This window comes from Nomascus leucogenys, chromosome 19, assembly GCF_006542625.1.
Source record: "Nomascus leucogenys isolate Asia chromosome 19, Asia_NLE_v1, whole genome shotgun sequence".
NCBI classification, from domain to species: Eukaryota; Metazoa; Chordata; class Mammalia; order Primates; family Hylobatidae; genus Nomascus; species Nomascus leucogenys.
The window spans coordinates 69,358,318-69,377,875 of NC_044399.1; the positions used below are offsets into that span (position 1 = coordinate 69,358,318).

General features: G+C 42.6%; 1 protein-coding gene across 2 annotated transcripts in view; it reads right to left on the bottom strand.

The window, feature by feature from the left end:
- Nucleotides 1–378: 378 nt before the first annotated feature.
- The window catches only part of NDEL1 (nudE neurodevelopment protein 1 like 1), a 33,002-nt gene continuing 13,822 nt past the window's right edge, over nucleotides 379–19,558 (bottom strand). Inside the window, exons 6-10 of one of the 2 annotated variants that reach the window (XM_003274661.3) lie at nucleotides 17,597–17,770; nucleotides 13,647–13,738; nucleotides 8,388–8,539; nucleotides 5,224–5,258; nucleotides 379–1,610 (exon numbers count right to left, since the gene is read on the bottom strand). In XM_003274661.3, the coding sequence (XP_003274709.2) occupies nucleotides 1,603–1,610; nucleotides 5,224–5,258; nucleotides 8,388–8,539; nucleotides 13,647–13,738; nucleotides 17,597–17,770 (461 nt within the window). In that variant the 3' untranslated portion in view covers nucleotides 379–1,602. The remainder of the gene's footprint in view (nucleotides 1,611–5,223; nucleotides 5,259–8,387; nucleotides 8,540–13,646; nucleotides 13,739–17,596; nucleotides 17,771–19,558) is intronic. The other variant, XM_003274660.3, reaches the window with a different exon arrangement.

Genomic DNA, 19,558 nt, shown 5'->3' on the forward strand with positions numbered 1-19,558 from the left:
AATGACAACATCTGTCATGAATGGCAGCACAGCTGCAGGACCAGCTCCCGGATCCATCCCAGTTACTCTGGGACTTTGTGAACTTCCGCCCTCAACATCCTGGTCCTTCCTTTCAGATTTTCACATGGGGCCCAGGCCATTCTCAAACTGCTCCTGGAAATCATAGCCAAGCCCAGAAGCCAGTGCCAAGAAACAGCATGAGGACACCCGCTCCGCACATAAGACATCTCCAGAGGCCGCCTGATCTCTGTCCCATTCCACAGCTGCTGTCCGTCCGTCACGTGTCCCATGTCAGAGCAGCAATGACGTTGGAACCTGGCTTTACGCACCCCAGCTCTCCTCTCACAGGATGGCAGAGACTGAATAAAGCAACGTCAATCCTTTTTTTCTGTGAAATTTATTGTTTCCACATTAAAAGACTTTTTTTGAGGGGAAGTATTTTTTGTAACCACATGATGATCCTATACAGCTGCCCAGAGGAGGACGCCATCAGAGTCATTAACATGCCATACGAGTTCTGAATAAATAAAAGCTACAAAGCCCAAGTTATATACAAATATCTCAGGCAATAATGTTTACAAACCTATGTACAATAAAACAAATGTAAACAGTAAATGCAGCATGAGAGTAATCAAAGGATGCACAGGGACAGCCGCCGCTGTTCAGTCCACCCCAGAGCTGGCACCGGCCCGCCCTGGAACCAGCCACTCACCCTTCCTAACACAACGGGACGGCCCTTGGAAGAGAAAACAAAAACGCTCCAAAGATGTCGTTGAACTGAAGGACGGGAAGGCTGGCGAGAGGCTGCCCGCCTCCGTCACCCCGAGTCTGAGGCGCACGGGGGAGGAGACAGCACAGAGGCTCGGCCTGTGTGTACCCCGTCCCAGAGGCTCCTGCCACGTGGGGCTCAGACAGGCATTGTGCTGCTCTGGGAGGCAAGTCCATGGAATGGTAGCTGCTTAAGTAAAATCAGAAGGTGCAGAAAATGTTCCCTAATTCAGTAACCTTCCTGACTCTGCCAGAAACAGGCCCAAACTGTGAGGGGCGGAGTTGGGGGACACATGATCATGAGCACTGGAGATGCCTGGGTGGGAGCTCACGAGGGCACACATTGAGCTGATTTGGGGGAGAACTTCTAGAAGATTTGCAATGTCCTAAACACAACTAAATCCTATCAGTACAGCAGAGTGGGGGCTATGAGGCAGGTGTGATGAATGGGTACTTCTGCATCCAGTGACCAAGTAATACACGTATGTATCCCCTTGCGACCCACGAAAGTGCAATCATGTGAAACCAACGGCACTACGGCGAGAAGAGAAAATAGCCAGTATTGATATCGCGCAGAGTTCCGGGGCTGGGCAGGGCCCAGCAGCCGCCACTGCATGCAGCCTGCCCTCTGCCAGCCGTGCGGAGGCAGACGGAGGGGCACAGGGCTGGGCCCAGGCACCGAGGGGTGAGGCGTGGGTGTCCTGGGTTGTTGGAGGAGGGCAGGAGCCCCCACCTGGAGGCTGGGCACTCACACACTGAGAGGCAGCATACCCGGCGCTGACGACGGACGCGAGGAGCCCAGACCAGGAGGAGGAGGAGCGGGGTCAAAGCCGTTTACTGCCCTGTGGGAGCAACCAGAGCACAGAAGGGAAGAAAGGGGAAAAGAAAAACAAACTCATTTAAAATCACTCACACACAATAGTAAATTCATCTGCTTTCTAAAATTATTCCTCGCCCGCAGTAGGGTTCTGATGGCCCAAGGGGCACTTGGCTGCCTGGAAAGCACCAGCTGGTTGGAGAATTGAGCCTTTGGGAATCCTGGGGAACCAGGACCATGTGACCTGTTTGGCAACTGCCGCACACTGGCCACGGAAGCCACAGTCCTGATTCTTTCTGCCCATAGAGCAGGTCTAAATGCCTGGCAATAGGGAACTAGTTAAATAAATAATGGTACAACTAAACAATAAGATATTGCACAGCCATTAAAAACACATTCCACAAGTTTTTTAATAGCATGGGAAAATATTCAGAATGTAACTAACACTAAGTGGAAAAAGATGCAGGTTACCAAACTGTAGATTCAATGATATGAAAGAAAAAAAAAGCAAATAGTATATATTCTAGATTCTAGACTATAGCCCCTTAGACAGACATTACTATCCACGTAGCTAAATCCACAAAGCAGGGGCGGAGGGGGAGTGTGTATAAATAAATGTATATATACACACATTATATATATGCACACACATATATATATACACACATCAACATATATGTACATAGGATCATATATATCATAGAAAGAAAATTTAAGAATCGTTACTTTTCTTCCCTCTGGGCTGTGGGTGAATTTTGTTTACTACTTTATCCTTTTTTAATCAGTTTCCAAATCTCCTTACATTTTCCAAATATAATGTATTAATACATGAATATCTTAATAGGGTGGAGAAAAATAACTTTTTAAAAATTGTTTAGCAAGCAATGCCAGATGAGTAGGCTTTTCGATGCACTCGTGTGCAGACAGCCCAGCCCAACCCAATAGCCTGCAGCCAGGACCCAGCACCCGGAGCCCAGCGACACAGGGAGCCCCCCAGCGTCCCCCTCACGCACCCAGAGCCCAGCGATGCAAGGAGCGCCCCCAGCATCCCCTTCACGCACCCGTGCAGTGCAGCCACAGGAAGCAGCGAGAGGGGGAGGGAGCGTGCAGCCTGGAACCTCTCTCAGGAGCCACTTCAGCCTTTCCACCTTGAAAAGCTTCCCAGGAAAATTTGTCCCACTAGCAATTTGGGAGATAAAGCCAACTACAACAAGGGGCCACACTGCACCACACCTGCCCACTGCTGCCCCCACCTACTCATCAGAGGGCTCCAGGGAGCTGAATACAGACTCATGGAGAGAGGTTCTCCTTAAAAAAAAAAAAAAAAAAAAAAAAAAAAAAAAAAAATTGCCGACACACACTCCCCGCAGAGACAGCTGTTTCGTACACTGACAGGGCGAGGATGACCTCACAGAGAAACAGGCACGCAGAGACTCGACAAACAGACCCTGCCTACTTGGAAGAAACGAAGTTCACGTCTAAAGAAACTAAACTCAGAGTACATGTGTGGAGTTTAAATTCCAACCACGCATACAGAGACCAAGAGCCCCAGGACAAAGGCTCTGACAAATGTCACTTCTCCCTGCTGCACACTGTCCTACTTCGACGACAAACAGCCGGATTGTCTCTTTCCTCACTGGGTTAGGAGAGGTCTGATTTTTGAGCTTCAACACATTTGCAAGTTTGAAACCATCCTTCCCACTCTCCCAAGGTCACAGGCCTGTGCCTCTTCTGCGGCCAAGGCCATATCCTATTTGCCACGGTAGCCCTCATATAATAGGCTCCATCTGTCTGGCTAGTCCCAGAGTCCCTGACACCTGCTTCTCCTAGCAACTTCAGGGATAACCAGGCAGGCTCCACAAATGGCCGCAGCTCTCAGCACGTGTGAACCTCAGATTCCCGGCCTGACACATCACAGTGGCAGGCAAGCCCCCAAACCTGTACTGCAGACAGCCTCCAGAACCCGGCAGAAAGGGAGCACTGTTGGATGCCAAGAAGAATCTGGCACCTGGGACACAGGGGTATGCAAAAGCAGCAACTAGGAGATGGCTCCTCAAGCAGGTTGAGGATGGGATTCTGGCATTTTCAAGTGAGATAGACCGTAAGGAACAACAGGGTCATCCCACTGTTCCACTGCCAAGGCAACCAAAGCAAGAGAAGCTCCAGCCATTAGCCTAGGCTCGCCTAAGAAGCCATTGATGGGGAAGTCAGGCCCACAGCTGCCCACAGTCCTGCCCAGGCCAGGACCCTTTTCTAGTCTCCTCCTGGTCAGAAGCCACCTAGCAGCCCTCAGAAGCAACCACTTCGGCACTCCAATGCAGGCCGGCTCTAATGAGAAAAGTCAGTGGTGCAGCCCAGACTATAAAGAGAGAACCAGTAAATTTCTATATGGACAGAAGTGGAACGCTTAATGTGAAGGTGGGTAGAGTAGAGACAGAACATCAATCCACCAGGGTCTCACCTAGTGCCTCTCTCCTGAGTCAAAAAGTAGAAAGTTAAAGAACAGAGAGAGAAGAAAGCTGGCCTTCTAGATGGGATGACAGGTCTGGTGAAGTCCCTTCGGAGGCCTGCAAAGCTGTGCACGGGGAAAAGATTTTCAAGAGAAGAGACTCTCTATATGCAACAGATTCAGTTTCAGGCAGCAGCAAAGAGCCACAGGGCAATGTCCCAGTGGACAAGACAGGACTCAAGGAAGAGAGATGGGGCGGGCTTGAAGATACAGATCTGGGAATCATATATGTAAAAAAAGGTTCCAGAGCTATAAAATTTCATGATCTTACCACCAAAGACTAGTTAAGGAGACTGAAATATAGAGAATCCAGCTAAGAAAAAGTGCTAAGGTCAGTTGTAAAATGTCAGCGGAAGAAGTGAAAAGGGGGAAGAGCCGAGGCACACGTAGAAGCTACTCAGGACAATAAATCTAAAGCAGCTGAGATGAAGGATGGAAACATTAACTCTGTCAAAGCAGCAAAGATGAGGACACTGGAGAGGGCAGGAGGGTGGGCCCAAGCTATCCAGAAGAGCCTGCAGGCAGGCGCACGCCACACCTGAGTCTCCTATTTCAGTGGATGAATGTGAGCTCAGAGCAGCTCCAGCCTGCTCCAGTTCTCAGCCCAGGCTCTGCAAACTGCAAAGCAGTTCTGAAATGTAAGGCAGATCTTACACACGTCCCCATCTACCATTCCATTTTAACTGGGGACTCCATGCGTGAGCACAGAGGTGAGGGAGTGCTCACGCTGGTGCCTGATTTGAGAAAACAGAAGCAACTGGGTAACGGGAAGAACCCCAGTCCCAGGAAGACAGTCAAAGGTGATCCCAGCGCCTGACAGTGACCCCAAACCCCCATCACCAGACTCTGAAATCAACACTACAGCACCCTAGCCCATCTCAGGCGTGCCACCTGGCATGCTACTCCCAGCCACCCCAGGACCACTGCAACTAATTTGTTCTTGTTTCTCACGGCTGAACTAATAACGGCATACAGTCAAGTCGAACAGGAAAGCTCACTGCTGGGCTGCGAGTTGGTTAAAGCTGAGCCAGCCCCATGCAGTTAGTAGAACCAGATTGTTAACGTGTCTTCCAGCACACACCAGCATTAAGAAAGAATGAAAAAGAGCACAGCAAACAAATTCAGTTACCCATGAACAACGTGGGAAATATGACTTTTTCTTGCCTAATAAAAGAAAGGAAAACATATTATACAGTAATACAAATACTATTTCCACACCATGCCCTAAAATTAGTCCATGCCCACCTACACACAGCCCAAAAGAACTCAGAGCGGCTTACAAAAATAGAGCATGTGTTACCTAAGAAACTACATAAAGTTATGGGAAAAAAAGAGTGTTTTTGAGAGAATCCAAGTGATCACACTCCACATGAAATGTGTGTCCTTTCAGATGGTGAGACAAAGGGTGGCCATGGCACCTGGGAAGCAGGCACGGCAGCCCATGTTTCAGGAACTGGCAGAAGTGCTCACAGACTAGACAAAATCCTGATTCCAAGAAGCCCTCAAGTGCAGACTTTACAAAATACTTTTGAATCCCACAGAGCAATATGCCCAGTTAAGGTATATTGTTTTATGTGAGAATGCTTCACTGCATCTAAAGTTTCAGCGGGTGGGAGGGTGAACACATGTACACCCACACACATGCACACAAACCTACTTTGATGACGTCTCTCCCCCAAACAATCCTGCCACAGGTTTCCAGCGGCACTAGTGAGCCATCGCCACGGTGCTACGGACTCCTCAGGAGTGAGAGGGAGGGCAGGCAGGTTCTGCAGCGGACGGCTTTTTCAAATGGAGTGCTTTTCTCATGCCGAAACTACAAGCCATACTTCTCCACTTCTATACAGACAGGCTTTTGTTTTTTTAACCTGCCAGAGTGTATAATGGACCTGGGAACTGGGATATCCTGCCCTTCCTTTTGCGGCTGCTACACAACATCTTGGTTTTCATCTGGTCAACAGGTCGGCAGAAGAAAAGCCAGAGGTAAAAAGCCAGATAGGCCAGAAGCCGGAATCGAAGCAAAGCGGCGAGAAAGTGAAAACACAGCAAAACCCACAAAAGAGTTATCCTCAGGAATACAGCAACTAGAAAGATAACTCCAGCAACAGTAGGTTAATATTTCAGTGCACATACACAATCCATTTATCATATAAGCTAAACATTCACACAACAGCCAGCCCACAAAAGCATATTTCTTAATAGAAAAGGCACAATGTAAAATGTCTATCATTTAAAACCAAAACTAAGTATCTGCAACTGTTCCGATTGGGAAGCACAGCACGTTTCCGGGTTCAGCTCAGGAAGTAAAGCCTACACTTACATCTCGGATGCTCTCAAGGGGCAGGGGTGCAGTCAGTGTGCCCAAGGCCCGTTCCTGGCTTCAGCTCACCCTGAGGTCTCCACATCTCCCTGAGAGCAGGTTCACCTCTTGGCAACCCCTGCCCTGGTGCTCTGTCTCGGGAGGCAAGTGGCAGGCAGGAGTAGTGACCCTGAACAGGCAGTGTCATCCTTCCCTCCTCGTGACTGTCCTTAAAGGCTTCCACACGCACAGGCACCTGTCCAACCTATCCATTTATGGTTCACACCTGCTCTCATGTAAGGCACCTGAGGCCCATCAAGAAATATGATTCCAAGGAGAGACTAATGACTACTCTAGTAGCAGGTCATTATGAGCTGCAGGAAAAAATAATTAGGCACTGCTTCCGACATTTACGAAGACCACCCTAAAAGTTCTCCATATCCTTCAGGGGAAACAGCTACTGTCATGTAAAACCATCCAGTCATTCCATTTATCATTCCAGTTTAAAAAACAAGGGCTGCCTCAAGTCTGCCTGAAACTCCCAAGCCTGAGGAAAATCAATTTTATATTTACTCCACCTGAGGAAACCCAATGGTTAGAATAAAGTTCTGATTTCAGCTGGGCGCGGCGGCAATCCCAGCACTTTGGGAGGCTGAGGCAGGAGGATCACTTGAGCCCAGGAGTTTGAGACCAGCCTAGGCAACAGAGTGAGACCCCATCTCTTCAAAAGAAAAAAAAAATTATTTAAAAAAAGTTTTTAAGAAAGAATAAAGTTCTAATTTGTATAGTGATGTTTTAGAATGTGCTTTTAATACAAAATCCTTAATGAAATGTATGTACTCCAGGGTAAAATTAGGGACAGAGATCAACCCAAACACACTCCACTACAAGGATAAGAGCCTACTCAGAGTGCACTGTGTGTCGAATCTGCTCCTTTATACATGTGCCATAATTACGGAGGACGGCAGAAAATACCAGCTGCTTTCAGAAATTGTGAACGTTTCTAGAGTTGTGCCTGCTCTGCTTTCACAGAAAAACAAGCAAGAATTACCTCTATGACTCAAGCAGAGACAGTGGCCAAGGATCATGGGTGCCTGTTGGCTGTTTCAATAACAACTACCTTAGGCAACACCATGCATCCCAGGCCACAGGTCCTAATAGTGACCTATATTAAGGCATACTTGTACAACCATGTATTACCATGTAGTATTTAAAAATAAATAAGTAAATTGAGGTAGAATAATATACATGACATGGAAAGATAATGGCAATAGAAGTCATGATAGGCACACTGCAAAGCAATATTTAAAGTATAATCCCATAACTGTGTTACAAACAACTTAGAGCAGATGCATAAAAATATGATTTGACATGCCTTGGAGTAACTGTAAGGAATGCAGAAACAGTGTGAAGGCAGGAAACCATGACTTTTTAGTTCATATACTTCTATACTAACTGAAATTTTTTGCATTAAGGATGCTTCAACCTTGACAATTTTATTTCAATCTTCAAAAAAGCCTTAACTTTATACAAAAGTTGTATCTCCTAAACTGTATTTGATCCAGTGCCTAAGTACTTCAGGGCTTTATATTTCTCTAAAATTCTCACAGGGGATGTCTGTTGCAGAGTTTGCATATATTTAATTGTGATGCTCTCTTCCACCCCGAAAAAATATTTGCAAGTCTGCCAGCCTGTAAGCACCTGGAGAACAGGGACCTTATCACAGTCATTTTGACTCACCAGAGCCTCACACTGCTGCCTTTCAAGAGTCTGCTTCCCAGGACAGAAGCCTCAGATTCAGGGTTCCTGGGGCGACAGACTCCATGGGGACTAGAGGACAACAATAGACGTCATGTCCCCTAAGATTAGAATGATAACAGGCTTCAGGCAGGTTTGCCAAGCTGAGTTTACCTTTTCAAGGCTTCATTATGCTCACTTAATAATCTGTCACTTTACCACCCAAAAAATTATCACTTAAAACATTCAGGACTTACCCTTTGTCGAAGAAAGATGTATGCCCTGATCGAGAGAACTTTGTGCCGTTGCCATTCAGCACCCCACAGTTAACATTCCCTGAAATATAGGATTTTCGTGATGCTTGGTCTTTTGCAAAATTCCTGCAAGCTGCTAATTTGGATTCTAAAGCCTACGAAACAGAAGAAGGAATGATATGGTTGTCAAAACAGTAGCTGCACATAAAAATTTGCATTTCAAACCATTTCTATTTCAAGCCTCAAAACTTACTCATCTCAGTTGATAATGGTGGTTAGTTCAGCCATAATCCATCAACTTTCTAATAAAAAGGGGAAATACTTATGTTATGCTCCCTTTCTAATGACCTCAGAATATTTTATTTTTTCCTCTTAGTGTTACTGAAGGAAATACATATAATCTTCCCCTTACAACTAAAAAAAGTGTGGCACGGGAGGTGGAACAGCAGATCCCAGGTCTCCTGACCTATCCATTGCTCGTTTCTAAGCTGTAGACTGTTGGTGTTGGGGGGCAGGGTGTGTTTTGGGAGCAAGCACTATTAAAAAACCCAAAAATATCACTTGAGAATTTTTTTGGGGGCAGCCAATTCTTTCTCTAGGTTCTTCATTTTTTCTACTGCATGAGAATGGATGAGAACATTCACAACACTTTACATGAAATTAAAAGCTATTTTATTTCTGACCGCACTCTGTAAAATGTTTAACTGATACCCTTTGTCTGTAATTAAATAATTCACCCGCAAATGACACTGGTGTTTTAGCATTTACCTCTAAATTGGGCACCCTTGTTTTGCACCTGTCACCACAACACCTGGCGAGCACCAGGCTCTACCAACACAGATGACATGAAGAGATCAGGCGTTTCTCATGTATTTCCACACAATCAGACATCACCAATTGTCTCTTTCCCATAAACACTTTGCCCAAATCAAACCCCTCCTTCTCCAAAAAGAAAAATACTATCCATGGCAAAAAATATATATACACAATTCATCTCTATTATCCACGACAGTAAAGGACTGGGAATGCACAGCTAAATTAAATCCACAGGTAACATATACTTCACTTTGAGAATCCATTTGGACCTCCTCCCCCCACATTTCAATAACAGCTATTCGGAAACAGCAACAACGGTTGGGCACAGTGGCTCATTCCTGTAATCCCAGCACTTTAGGAGGCCAAGGCAGGTGGATCACTTGAGGCCATGAGTTCCAGACCAGCCTGGCCAACATGGTAAAACCCTGTCTCTACTAAAGAAAAAATAAAAAAATTAGCTGGGGTGGTGGCATGCACCTGTAATCCCAGCTACACAGGAGGCTAAGGCACAAGAATCACTGGAACCCAGGAAGCAGAGATTGCCGTGAGCCTTGATAGCACCACTGTACTCCAGCCTGGGTGACAGAGTCAGACTCTGTCTCAAAAAAAAAGAAACAGCAACAAAAACAGACAAACTTTTTTCTTCTCCTTCTTTCCTATGACAAAAGTACAATGACCTACTAAAATGACAACAGAAAAAAGAGAGGTAATGACCTTGTAGAACAAACTCTGAATAAGCATAATTCAGCAATAATTCAGCAGCTTATTGAAACTACACACACACAGTAGAAATCGAGAGCCATTCAATTCCTATATTCAAGACACACGTTCATTCAAATATATATTAAGTATCTATCACACAGCAGGCACAACTTATGTCTGAGACATCAGTGAGACATCCAAGCACGAGCACCAGGTCTTTTGAGGGGGGAAAGGGTGGTCTAGAGATTAAGATTTGAAAGACATCCACACCCAGGGGTGGATGAAACTATGGCTGTGATTAAGATCAGAAAACCAAGGACAGAACTCTGAGTAAAACCAGTATCGAAAGGGTGAGCAGACGAAGACCCAACAAGATGACTAAGAGGAATGGAAAGAAAGTTGGGAGCAGCCACGAAACAGCATCAGAGAAGCAGAGAAAAGAGGGCATTAACAAAAAAAAAAGGTCAGTGTTGAATGCTTCAAGTAAAATTAGGACAGAACAGCATCCACTGGATTTGACAGCACTGAGATCACCAGTGAGCAGTTTTAGCAGCATGAGCAGGGGACAGAGCCCAGGCTAAAGTGTCTGGGGAGTGAGCATGCAGTCAAAATGCTAACAATAAACGGGGACACACTTTCAAGAAGCTTTAAAGTATGTAATATGTACCACATAAGTATTACATATATTTATATGGATAATATTTAATACAGAAATATCAAAGTATACATGTATAATACATAACATATAATGTGTAATACATAAACATTACACATAAATATTAACGCATATATAGTAAAAGGCTGAAGATACAGGAGAAATAAAGATTTAAGGGTTGGAAGAAATGAGATCCAAAGCACAGATGGACAAAATTAGCCACGGGCAGGAATCTGCACTTTTACCACTGGGACAAAAAGGAGGAATGGCTACAAATAGAGGTAATAATAGGAGGGTAATAACAGAAGATGAGAAAAGAAATCAAAGAAGCTTAAAACAAATGGCCTTGATTTTCTCCGTGAAGGGCATGCAAGAGTGGAGAAGGGCTTCCAGTTCAAGTCAGTGGACAAAGTCGTGTAAAGAGGCATAAATGAAATATTCATAAAAGCCAACAAGGGCTGGTGGAGAGCAGCAGACCCAAAGTGTTGATGACTTCTGGAGGTCGTTATTGTGATAACTCTTAGAAGACAGATTGTCAGCTGAATGTGTAAACCATACAAGGATGCCAAATTCAACTTTCATGCACCACTTCTGAATAAATTAAAGTACTAAAGCAAAACAAACAAGGAACAAAGACAGACAACAACGTGCGGTGAGGAACAGGCAGAACTAACCCAAGAGTAAAATGGAGAGAAATGCAAGGGCGACAACAATGCAGCAGCCCTCGAAGCCCATCAGGGCATCCCGCAAAGAGTGTGAAGAAGCAGCTAGAAGATCCGAGAGTAAAGAAAGGTGTAGGTTTCTTCTACTCAAAAGAAAGAAGGGGAAACAGAAATGCTAGGAAAAGAAAGCAGCATACAGTCAGCTACAATAGGAAATATTTAAAAACCCAGTATGATTTTGAGTAAATTACAGTTAAAGAACAAAATTCTCAAAACACATTTGTTGAGTGGCACAAATATAAAGACCCACCTGAAAGTCCAGCATCTCCTCCGTGATTACACAGTAAATAACACATATATGTTCATTGTTACAAATGCTGTTTGACTACTTTTCCATTTTTAGAACCAACCAACAGAGAGCTCACACAGCTAGTAGAGGGCTCAGAAAAGGAAAGCGGAGTGGGAGTGTGGTTGGGAAGAAAGGGAGAGAACAGAGAGTTAAGATATAGTCTAATACTGGCCAGACATGGTGGCTCATGCCTGTAATCCCAGCATTTTGGGAGGCCAAGGCAGGCAGATCGCCTGAAGTCAGGAGTTCGAGATCAGCGTGGCCAACATGGTGAAACCCCGTCTCTACTAAAAATACAAAAATTAGCCAGGCGTGGTGGCACGTGCCTGTAATCCCAGCTACTCAGGAGGCTGACGCAGGAGAATCACTTGAACCTGGGAAGCAGAGGTTGCAGTGAGCTGAGATAGTGCCACTGCACTCCAGCCTTGGCAACAAAGCGAGACTCCGTTCTCAAAAAAAAAAAAAAAAAGATATAACCTAATACATTCAGAAACAAAAGTTTAAGAAGCTTAAAGTAATTTTTTTAAAAGAACAAAAAATAAAAATAAAAATCTCTTTGCTTAAAGTTGAGTAAATCAAGATAAAACAGAAAAATAAGCACACGATTTCAAGTTATAAATACTCCAACATAGAGGATTTTTAAAATGGTTATCTTGGGAGTGAAGAAAGATTACTCTATGTACTATAGGGAATGACCTGTGCACTTTACTTTGTATTTTAACCTTAAAATGCAGGTTTAATCTGATGGTTAGAAAATAACCCCTATGATGAGTTGAAACAGGCAAATATAGGACCTGTGTCTTGGCCTCCCATTTCTGCTTTAGATAAAGTATAATGCAATTTCTATATTTTTTAGAAAGTGTCACACACGAAAATAAGTGAAGGGGGTAGTAGATAGTGGGAAATGGCAAGGGTTGATTACTGAAAGGAGAGGTAAAAGTCACTAAGGGAAATAGGAATGGGAGCTAATGCTAGAAATGCTGACTTGATAGTGGCATAAATCCACAAGGTTCTGCAATTGTTTCCAGTAATTCAGACTGCAGATCTCCTTTGTGGCCAGAGAGACCATGAAGTCAACAGTGACAAAGTAAGAGATGTGTGAGATCACAGATGAATAGAAAGGAAGTGAAAGCAAGAGATGACTGATAAAAACAAACACACTAAAAAATGGGGTAATACTCTTGATGAGGTTAAAGAGTAGGTATGATACAGAGTAAAACACTGATTGAGCAGAAAAACGGGTTTAGTTTTTTTGTTTTTTTTGTTTTGTTTTGTTTTGAGATGGAGTCTTGCTGTCTGTTGCCCAGGCTGGAGTACAATGGCGCGATCTTGGCTCACTGCAACCTCCGCCTCCTGGGTTCAGGCAATTCTCTTGCCTCAACCTCCCAAGTAGCTGGGATTACAGGCACCTGCCACCACGCCCGACTAATTTTTATATTTTTAGTAGAGACGGGGTTTCACCATGTTGGCCAGGCTGGTCTTGAACTCCTGACCTCAGGTGATCCACCTGCCTCAGCCTCCCAAAGTCCTGGGATTACAGGCATGAGCCGCCACGTCTGGCTGGGTTTAGTATTTCAGAAGCGAAACTGTTCTGGAATACAAGGCTCACACCAAGGAGAAGGCACTGAAGTTGAGGTGGCCAAGGAAATAAGGTGGGCAAGACTAAGAGTAGAGAGTAATGCCATGAGCCAAATGTTAAAGTCCCACAAACACAAGACAAGGGAATGACCAGGAAGACGGCAGACAGCAGCAAAGACCATGATGAAGGTGGTAGAAGACACACAGCAGGCCTTAGACAAAGTCTTCTAGACAAGGACAGAGGCATCGTGCTGTTGAAACAGGAATGGGGAACAGAAAGAATGCCCTGGTGGGAACCTGAGAGCTCAAGGTACAGGCTCTTCTGCAGGGGCATCATGAAGTGACTAGCCAGAGGCTAGTCAATGGATGCTTTTGCTTCTGAGCTTGGTGATAGCCTTTACCACAGGAAAGTATCCTTTCTTTCTTCCCTCACTTCAAATTAAGAAATAATTCAATACCTTGTCAGTGGAAACACCTAGTGATAAATAATTGAAACTTACCCCTACTTTCCGTAAGAGATCCCCCACGATGTTTAGGGCTGATATCCTAGCAGAGGGAGTTAGTGGACTGGTACCAAAACCATTTGGTATAGCTAGAGAAAAATAAAAGCTGAGTGATTACACTTGCAGTTCCCTTTACATTTGGGTTTTGTTGCTGATGTTACAAAGCAGTATAACAACACAATATCAACAAACTACTTCAAACTATGTAAAGTATAGATACCATAAATAGGCTAAACCACTCTCCAATTGGTGGATATTTACATTATATCAAATTTTTCGCCATTACAAATAATGCTACAAGGACATACACTCTTAACCATCTAGACAAGTATTTCTGGAAAAGAGATTCCTAAAAATAGAACTGCTGGGTCAGAGCACATGCCGATTTTTTTCACCTTAACAGACACTGCCAAAATGCTCTCTAAAAAGCCTGTGCTAATATCAGCAATCTACGTGGTGGTGCCCTCGATAATATTAGATATTATCTTTTTTTTTTTTTTGACAATTTGACAGTCACGTTGTTTTAGTTTCTATTTCCATAGTAACTAGTCATTCGAATCTCTTCTGAAAATCAGTCTTTGTACATTTCTCTACTGGTTTTGTCTTTCCTGTAATCAATCTGTAGGAACTCTATACATTCTGGATATTCACCCTTTCTCTTATAGACATTCTATCTCTCAGTATGACATTCATCTTGTAAACACTGTGTTTTGGTAGGAGAACCTTTGGCTTTTCCATCTTAATGTCATAATGTTTCCCATACTTTCTCCTAGTATTTTTCTAATTTTTTTACATTTAGATCATTTAATTCACCTAGAAATTATAGTTGTCTATAAGATACATATCTAAATTTTTTCCTCCAAATGCAGAGACAATTGTCCTAGTATCATTTAGGGAAAACTCATCTCATCTGAAATAGCACTATAACTATAAACTAAATTCCCTAAATATGTGAATATATTTCAGTTCCATTGAACTATTAGCCTATTCTATCAGAAGTATGCTACTTTAATTATCATAATTTAAAATATATTTTGAGATCTCAAAAGGCAAAGATCCTTCTTGTTATAGCCCATTTCAAACTTTTCTCAGCTGTTCTTGCACATTTACTATTCCAGAATAATTTTATTATCAACATATCAATTTTTTAAATCCTGTTAGGATTTTTATTAGAAGTTGAAATTATAGATTGACTTGGGGAGAATGTATCCGATATTGTAAGAAAATTAAGTCTTCCCATTCAGAATCATAGTATTTACCATGATATTTACCCGTATCTTCTTCCACACTCAGTAAGGTTTTCAGTCGTGCACATTTCTTAATTTTTAAGAGATAATATGACATCATGATTAAGGGCTCTTGAGCTGAACTACTGTATACAAATCCAGTTCAGCCACTGGGTAAGTTACCCATATGTAAAAGGGGGCAAATAACAACTACCTCATCATAAAGTTGTTGTGAAGTTTAAATTAATGTACTTTAAAAATGCACGTAGTAAGTACTCAATAAAGGTTAGCTATTACTTTTTATGTTTGTTTTCCACAGAGTGCTAATCAGCAACAAAAATACTTGTGTGGGTTTTTTTGTTGTTTATTATCCTTCTTCTCCTCTAGAATATAATCTCATTGAAGGTAGGGGCTTTGTCTTAACACACTATGCTCCCAGCATCCAGAATAATGCATGACACATAACAGGTGCTCAACGTGATATAAAAAACTGCTGTAGGGATTTCTAGATCTCATTTTTCCCTATTCAAGTTTTATATTTTAGGTGTTATTAAATCTGTGCTTTTATGGTAAGTTGCTTTAAATGCTTTTTAGAAACAAACATTGTAGGCTAGGCATGGTGGCTCACGCCTGTACTCTCAGCACTTTGGGAGGCTGAGGTGGGTGGATCACTTGAGGTCAGGAGTTTGAGACTGGCCTGACCAACATAGTGAAACCCCATTTCTACTAAAAATACAAAATTAGCTGGGTGTGGTGGCACACACCTGTAATCCCAGCTACTTGGGAGGCCGAGGCAGGAGAATCGCTTGAACCTGGGAGGTGGAAGTTGCAATGAGCCGAGATCGCACCATTGCACTCTAGCCTGGGCAAAAAAAGCAAAACTCTGTCAAAAAAAAAAAAAGAAAAGAAAAGAAAGAAGGAAGGAGGGAGGGAGGGATGAAACAAAGAAAGAGAGGGAGAGAAAGAGAGAAAGAAAGAAAGAAAGAAAGAAAGAAAGAAAGAAAGAAAACAAACATTGTAAAAAGTAAAATACAATTAAAGACAGACCACTTCAGAAAGATCAGCTCTAAGATCTTACCGATTTCTCTGACCACCTGCTGCTGCTCACAACTCTGTGCTTTCTTGTAATGAAATTACAGTGATCTAGTACACAGCAGCTTTTAGGTTAGCCAGTGAAAATTCATGCTATTGGTTCCAGCCTAAAAACCTATCTATTAAGCAAATATTACTGCCATAGGGTTGGCACATCTCATGCTGTGCCAGAGCAGGCTCCATGTCCTTTTGACTCCCCGAGTCCCTGAATGAAAACTCTAACAGGCTATTAAAAAAACTGTGCACCACCTGTGGGTGTCACCTCACCTGAGGCTTTTCACTATTCTGATTCGTCTTCAACTAAAGGATTTTCAGATCGGCATAATTCTAATCAGTAACATAAAAGCAAAACTTTGTTAGTCCTCAGATGTAATTGTGAAATCTTCAAATATACAAGCAGCTCTTCTGAAAAACTGACCGTGAGGGCTCCTGATGACTGCTAATAATCTATTGCCTGCCCTTTGTCCTCAGCAGTAAACCTAGCGCAATTAGAAACACCTTACAACCATATAGCACCTTCACATACCTTATCTGATATCATCTCATAACAAGGCAAAGACAAGTTGAATTACCTACTCAAGGGTTACTGAGCACTTGAAATGTGGTTAATGTGACCAAGAAACTGAATTTTATATTTTATTTCATTTTAATATAAATTTAAATAGCCACATGGGCTGGTGACTATTGAGTAGCGCAGACAGAGAGAGCTCACTGTACTAGTTGCCCACACAGCATTCTAAAAGATAAAACCCTGTATTTTAAAAAGGGTGGGATGACAGCTTCAACATAGGGTGGAAAAAAAAAGCATGGGGGGATGAGAGTAGCTGAAATATGAACTGCAAGCTGCAAAATCTAAACAAATCTCAATTGAGAGCTTTAAGATTCCATTTTAAGGTTCTATCTAGTGGCTACTAGGTGGTTTTTCTGCTTATCTGGATTTAAAAAAACACACTGGCTGATGGCAATGTGAGTATTCTGTATGTGCCAATCACCAATTACTCCAAACAATGCTTTTGAAAAAGGCAGCTCCTGAAGCATGTAACAGAATGGGCATGTCCGTCCAAGCCGGTCTTACATGAGTCTGAAAGATAACTTAATGATTCTCTGTACATTCTATGTAGAAAGGCCTCAGGTCTCCCATGATATGGAAAGTGGCAAAAGGAAGAAATAAAACTGTGTTTAAATATGATCCCCAAATTTGCATGTGACAAAGAGATGTGCACAAACACACACAAGCACACAATAGAAAAAAAACTCAAAATGTTAATGGTGGGTGCCTGTAAGTAGTAAGATAACATGATTTTTATTTCCTTTTTTTTCTGTGTTTTTAAAATTTTCTACCTAAACATACTGCTGTAATTGCAAAATCTATTGCTATCATCAAAAAATAAACTTTCCTTAAAAATCTTTAACTTTTAAAAATCTCATCTTAAATGTAACCATCATTTCACTGTTTCCTATGTATTAGTGGCCTAGGAAAACAATTCCTTCTTCTGTTTCACATAGCGCTAGACTTCACCAACTTTTAAACTAAAATTACTCTTTAAACCTTAGCTACCGCCTTCAGCAACAAACCCCCGTAAGCTGATCATCTAACACATCGCCTCAAAAAGAAAAGACATTACAAACCTTTCGGTGAAGGAAAAGTGTTCTCCGTTCCTTTACCAACAGGGGTAGCTGGCAAAGAAAGTGATGCTTGGACAGCGGAGTCCATCTTTTCACAGTCTAGAGTTGGAGAGCTAGGAGCCGACTTTCTAGTTACTTCCTGTTGTCTTTCCCGAACTGCTAGTTCTTGCCTTAAATCTGTAAAATATTGCAAATAAGGGCAGGAATACTCACTAGAGGGAGCAAATATATCAAGAAAAGTACATCTAAAATGTCATAAAGGTCTTCTTCCTAAATTACTATTTCTGAAAAATGAATTTCCTATTTAATTATAACTTTTATTTCTAGGGGAATAAAAATGGCAAAACTACTGTCTAAATGATCTTTGAGAATTTAAAAATGCTATATAACCTGAGAGAAGTTACTTATGCTCATATGCAAAAAGAAACAGTGCAGGGTCCACAGTACAATTCACACAAAAGTAAATATTCTTCACCAACTTATTTGCTTTTATTTTCAAATGATGTAGTTTTGGGGTTATTGCAAAATCAACTAAGTGCATTTTTGTAATTTTAAATGGGCTGGCATTAACTATTATCACTATGAAATATTTGGTTTTAGAAAAGAAGTATTCAGAACGGTTTAAATTTTTCTCATCCTTTCAAATATTGAGGTTTTTTTTTCTTTTTTGAGACGGAGTCTTGCTCTGTCGCCCAGGCTAGAGTGCAGTGACGCAATCTCAGCTCACTGCAACCTCTACCTCCTGGGTTCAAGCGATTCTCCTGCCTCAGCCTCCCAAATAGCTGGGATTACAGGCACCCGCCACCACACCCAGCTAATTTTTTTTTGTATTTTTAGTAGAGACAGGGTTTCACCATGTTGGTCAGGCTGGTCTCGAACTCCTAACCTCAAATGATCCACCTGCCTCAGCCTCCCAAAGTGCTGAAATTACAGGCGTGAGCCACCACACCCAGCCAATGTCGAGTTTTTAACCCAAAATTAATGTTATCTTTTCCAATTATGCAATTTAACCTACAGAATATTTGCTTGTGTTAAAAAAGGAACAAAGTCATCCCCCTTTTGGGTATGTATCCAAAAGAATTCAAAACAGGATCTCAAAGAGATATTTGCACACCCATGTTCACAGCGGTATCATTCACAATAGCAAGAGATGGGAGCAACTTGATGGCCATCCACAGATGAACAGATAAAGAAAATGAATATATACAATGGAATATTATTCAGCCTTAAAAAAGAAGGAAATTTTGTCACATACTACACATGGATAAACCTTGAGGACATTATGCTAAGTGCAATAAACCAGTCACAAATACTGCATAATCTCCCTTATATGAGGTATCTAAAGTAGCTGAACTCATAGAAAGTAGAACTGTGGTTGCCAGGGGCTGAAGGGAAGGGAAAATGGGTAGTCGCTATTCAATAGGTATAGTTTCAGTTTTGCAAGATGAAAAAGTTCTAAAAATTTGTTTACACAACAATTTGACTATACTTAACACTACTGGACTGTACACTTTAAAATGATTAAGAAGCCAGGCACAGTGGCTCACACTCGTAATCTCAACATTTTGGGAGACAGAACCAGAAGGATCATTTAAGGCCAAGGGTTCAAGACCAGCCTGGCCAACATACTGAGACCGTCTCCACAAAAAAAATTTTTTCTTAATAAGCCGGATGGGGCCAGGCGCGGTGGCTCACGTCTGTAATCCCAGCACTTTGGGAGGCCAGGGCAGCTGGATCACGAGGTCAGGAGTTCGAGATCAGCCTGGCCAATATGGTGAAACCCCGTCTCTACTAAAAATACAAAAATCAGCTGGGCGTGGTGGCAGGCGCCCATAATCCTGGCTACTCGAGAGGCTGAGGTGGGAGAATCGTTTGAACCCGGGAGGCGGAGTTTGCAGTGAACTGAGATTGCACCATTGCACTCCAGCCTGGGTGACAGTGCAAGACTATGTCTCCAAAAAAAGT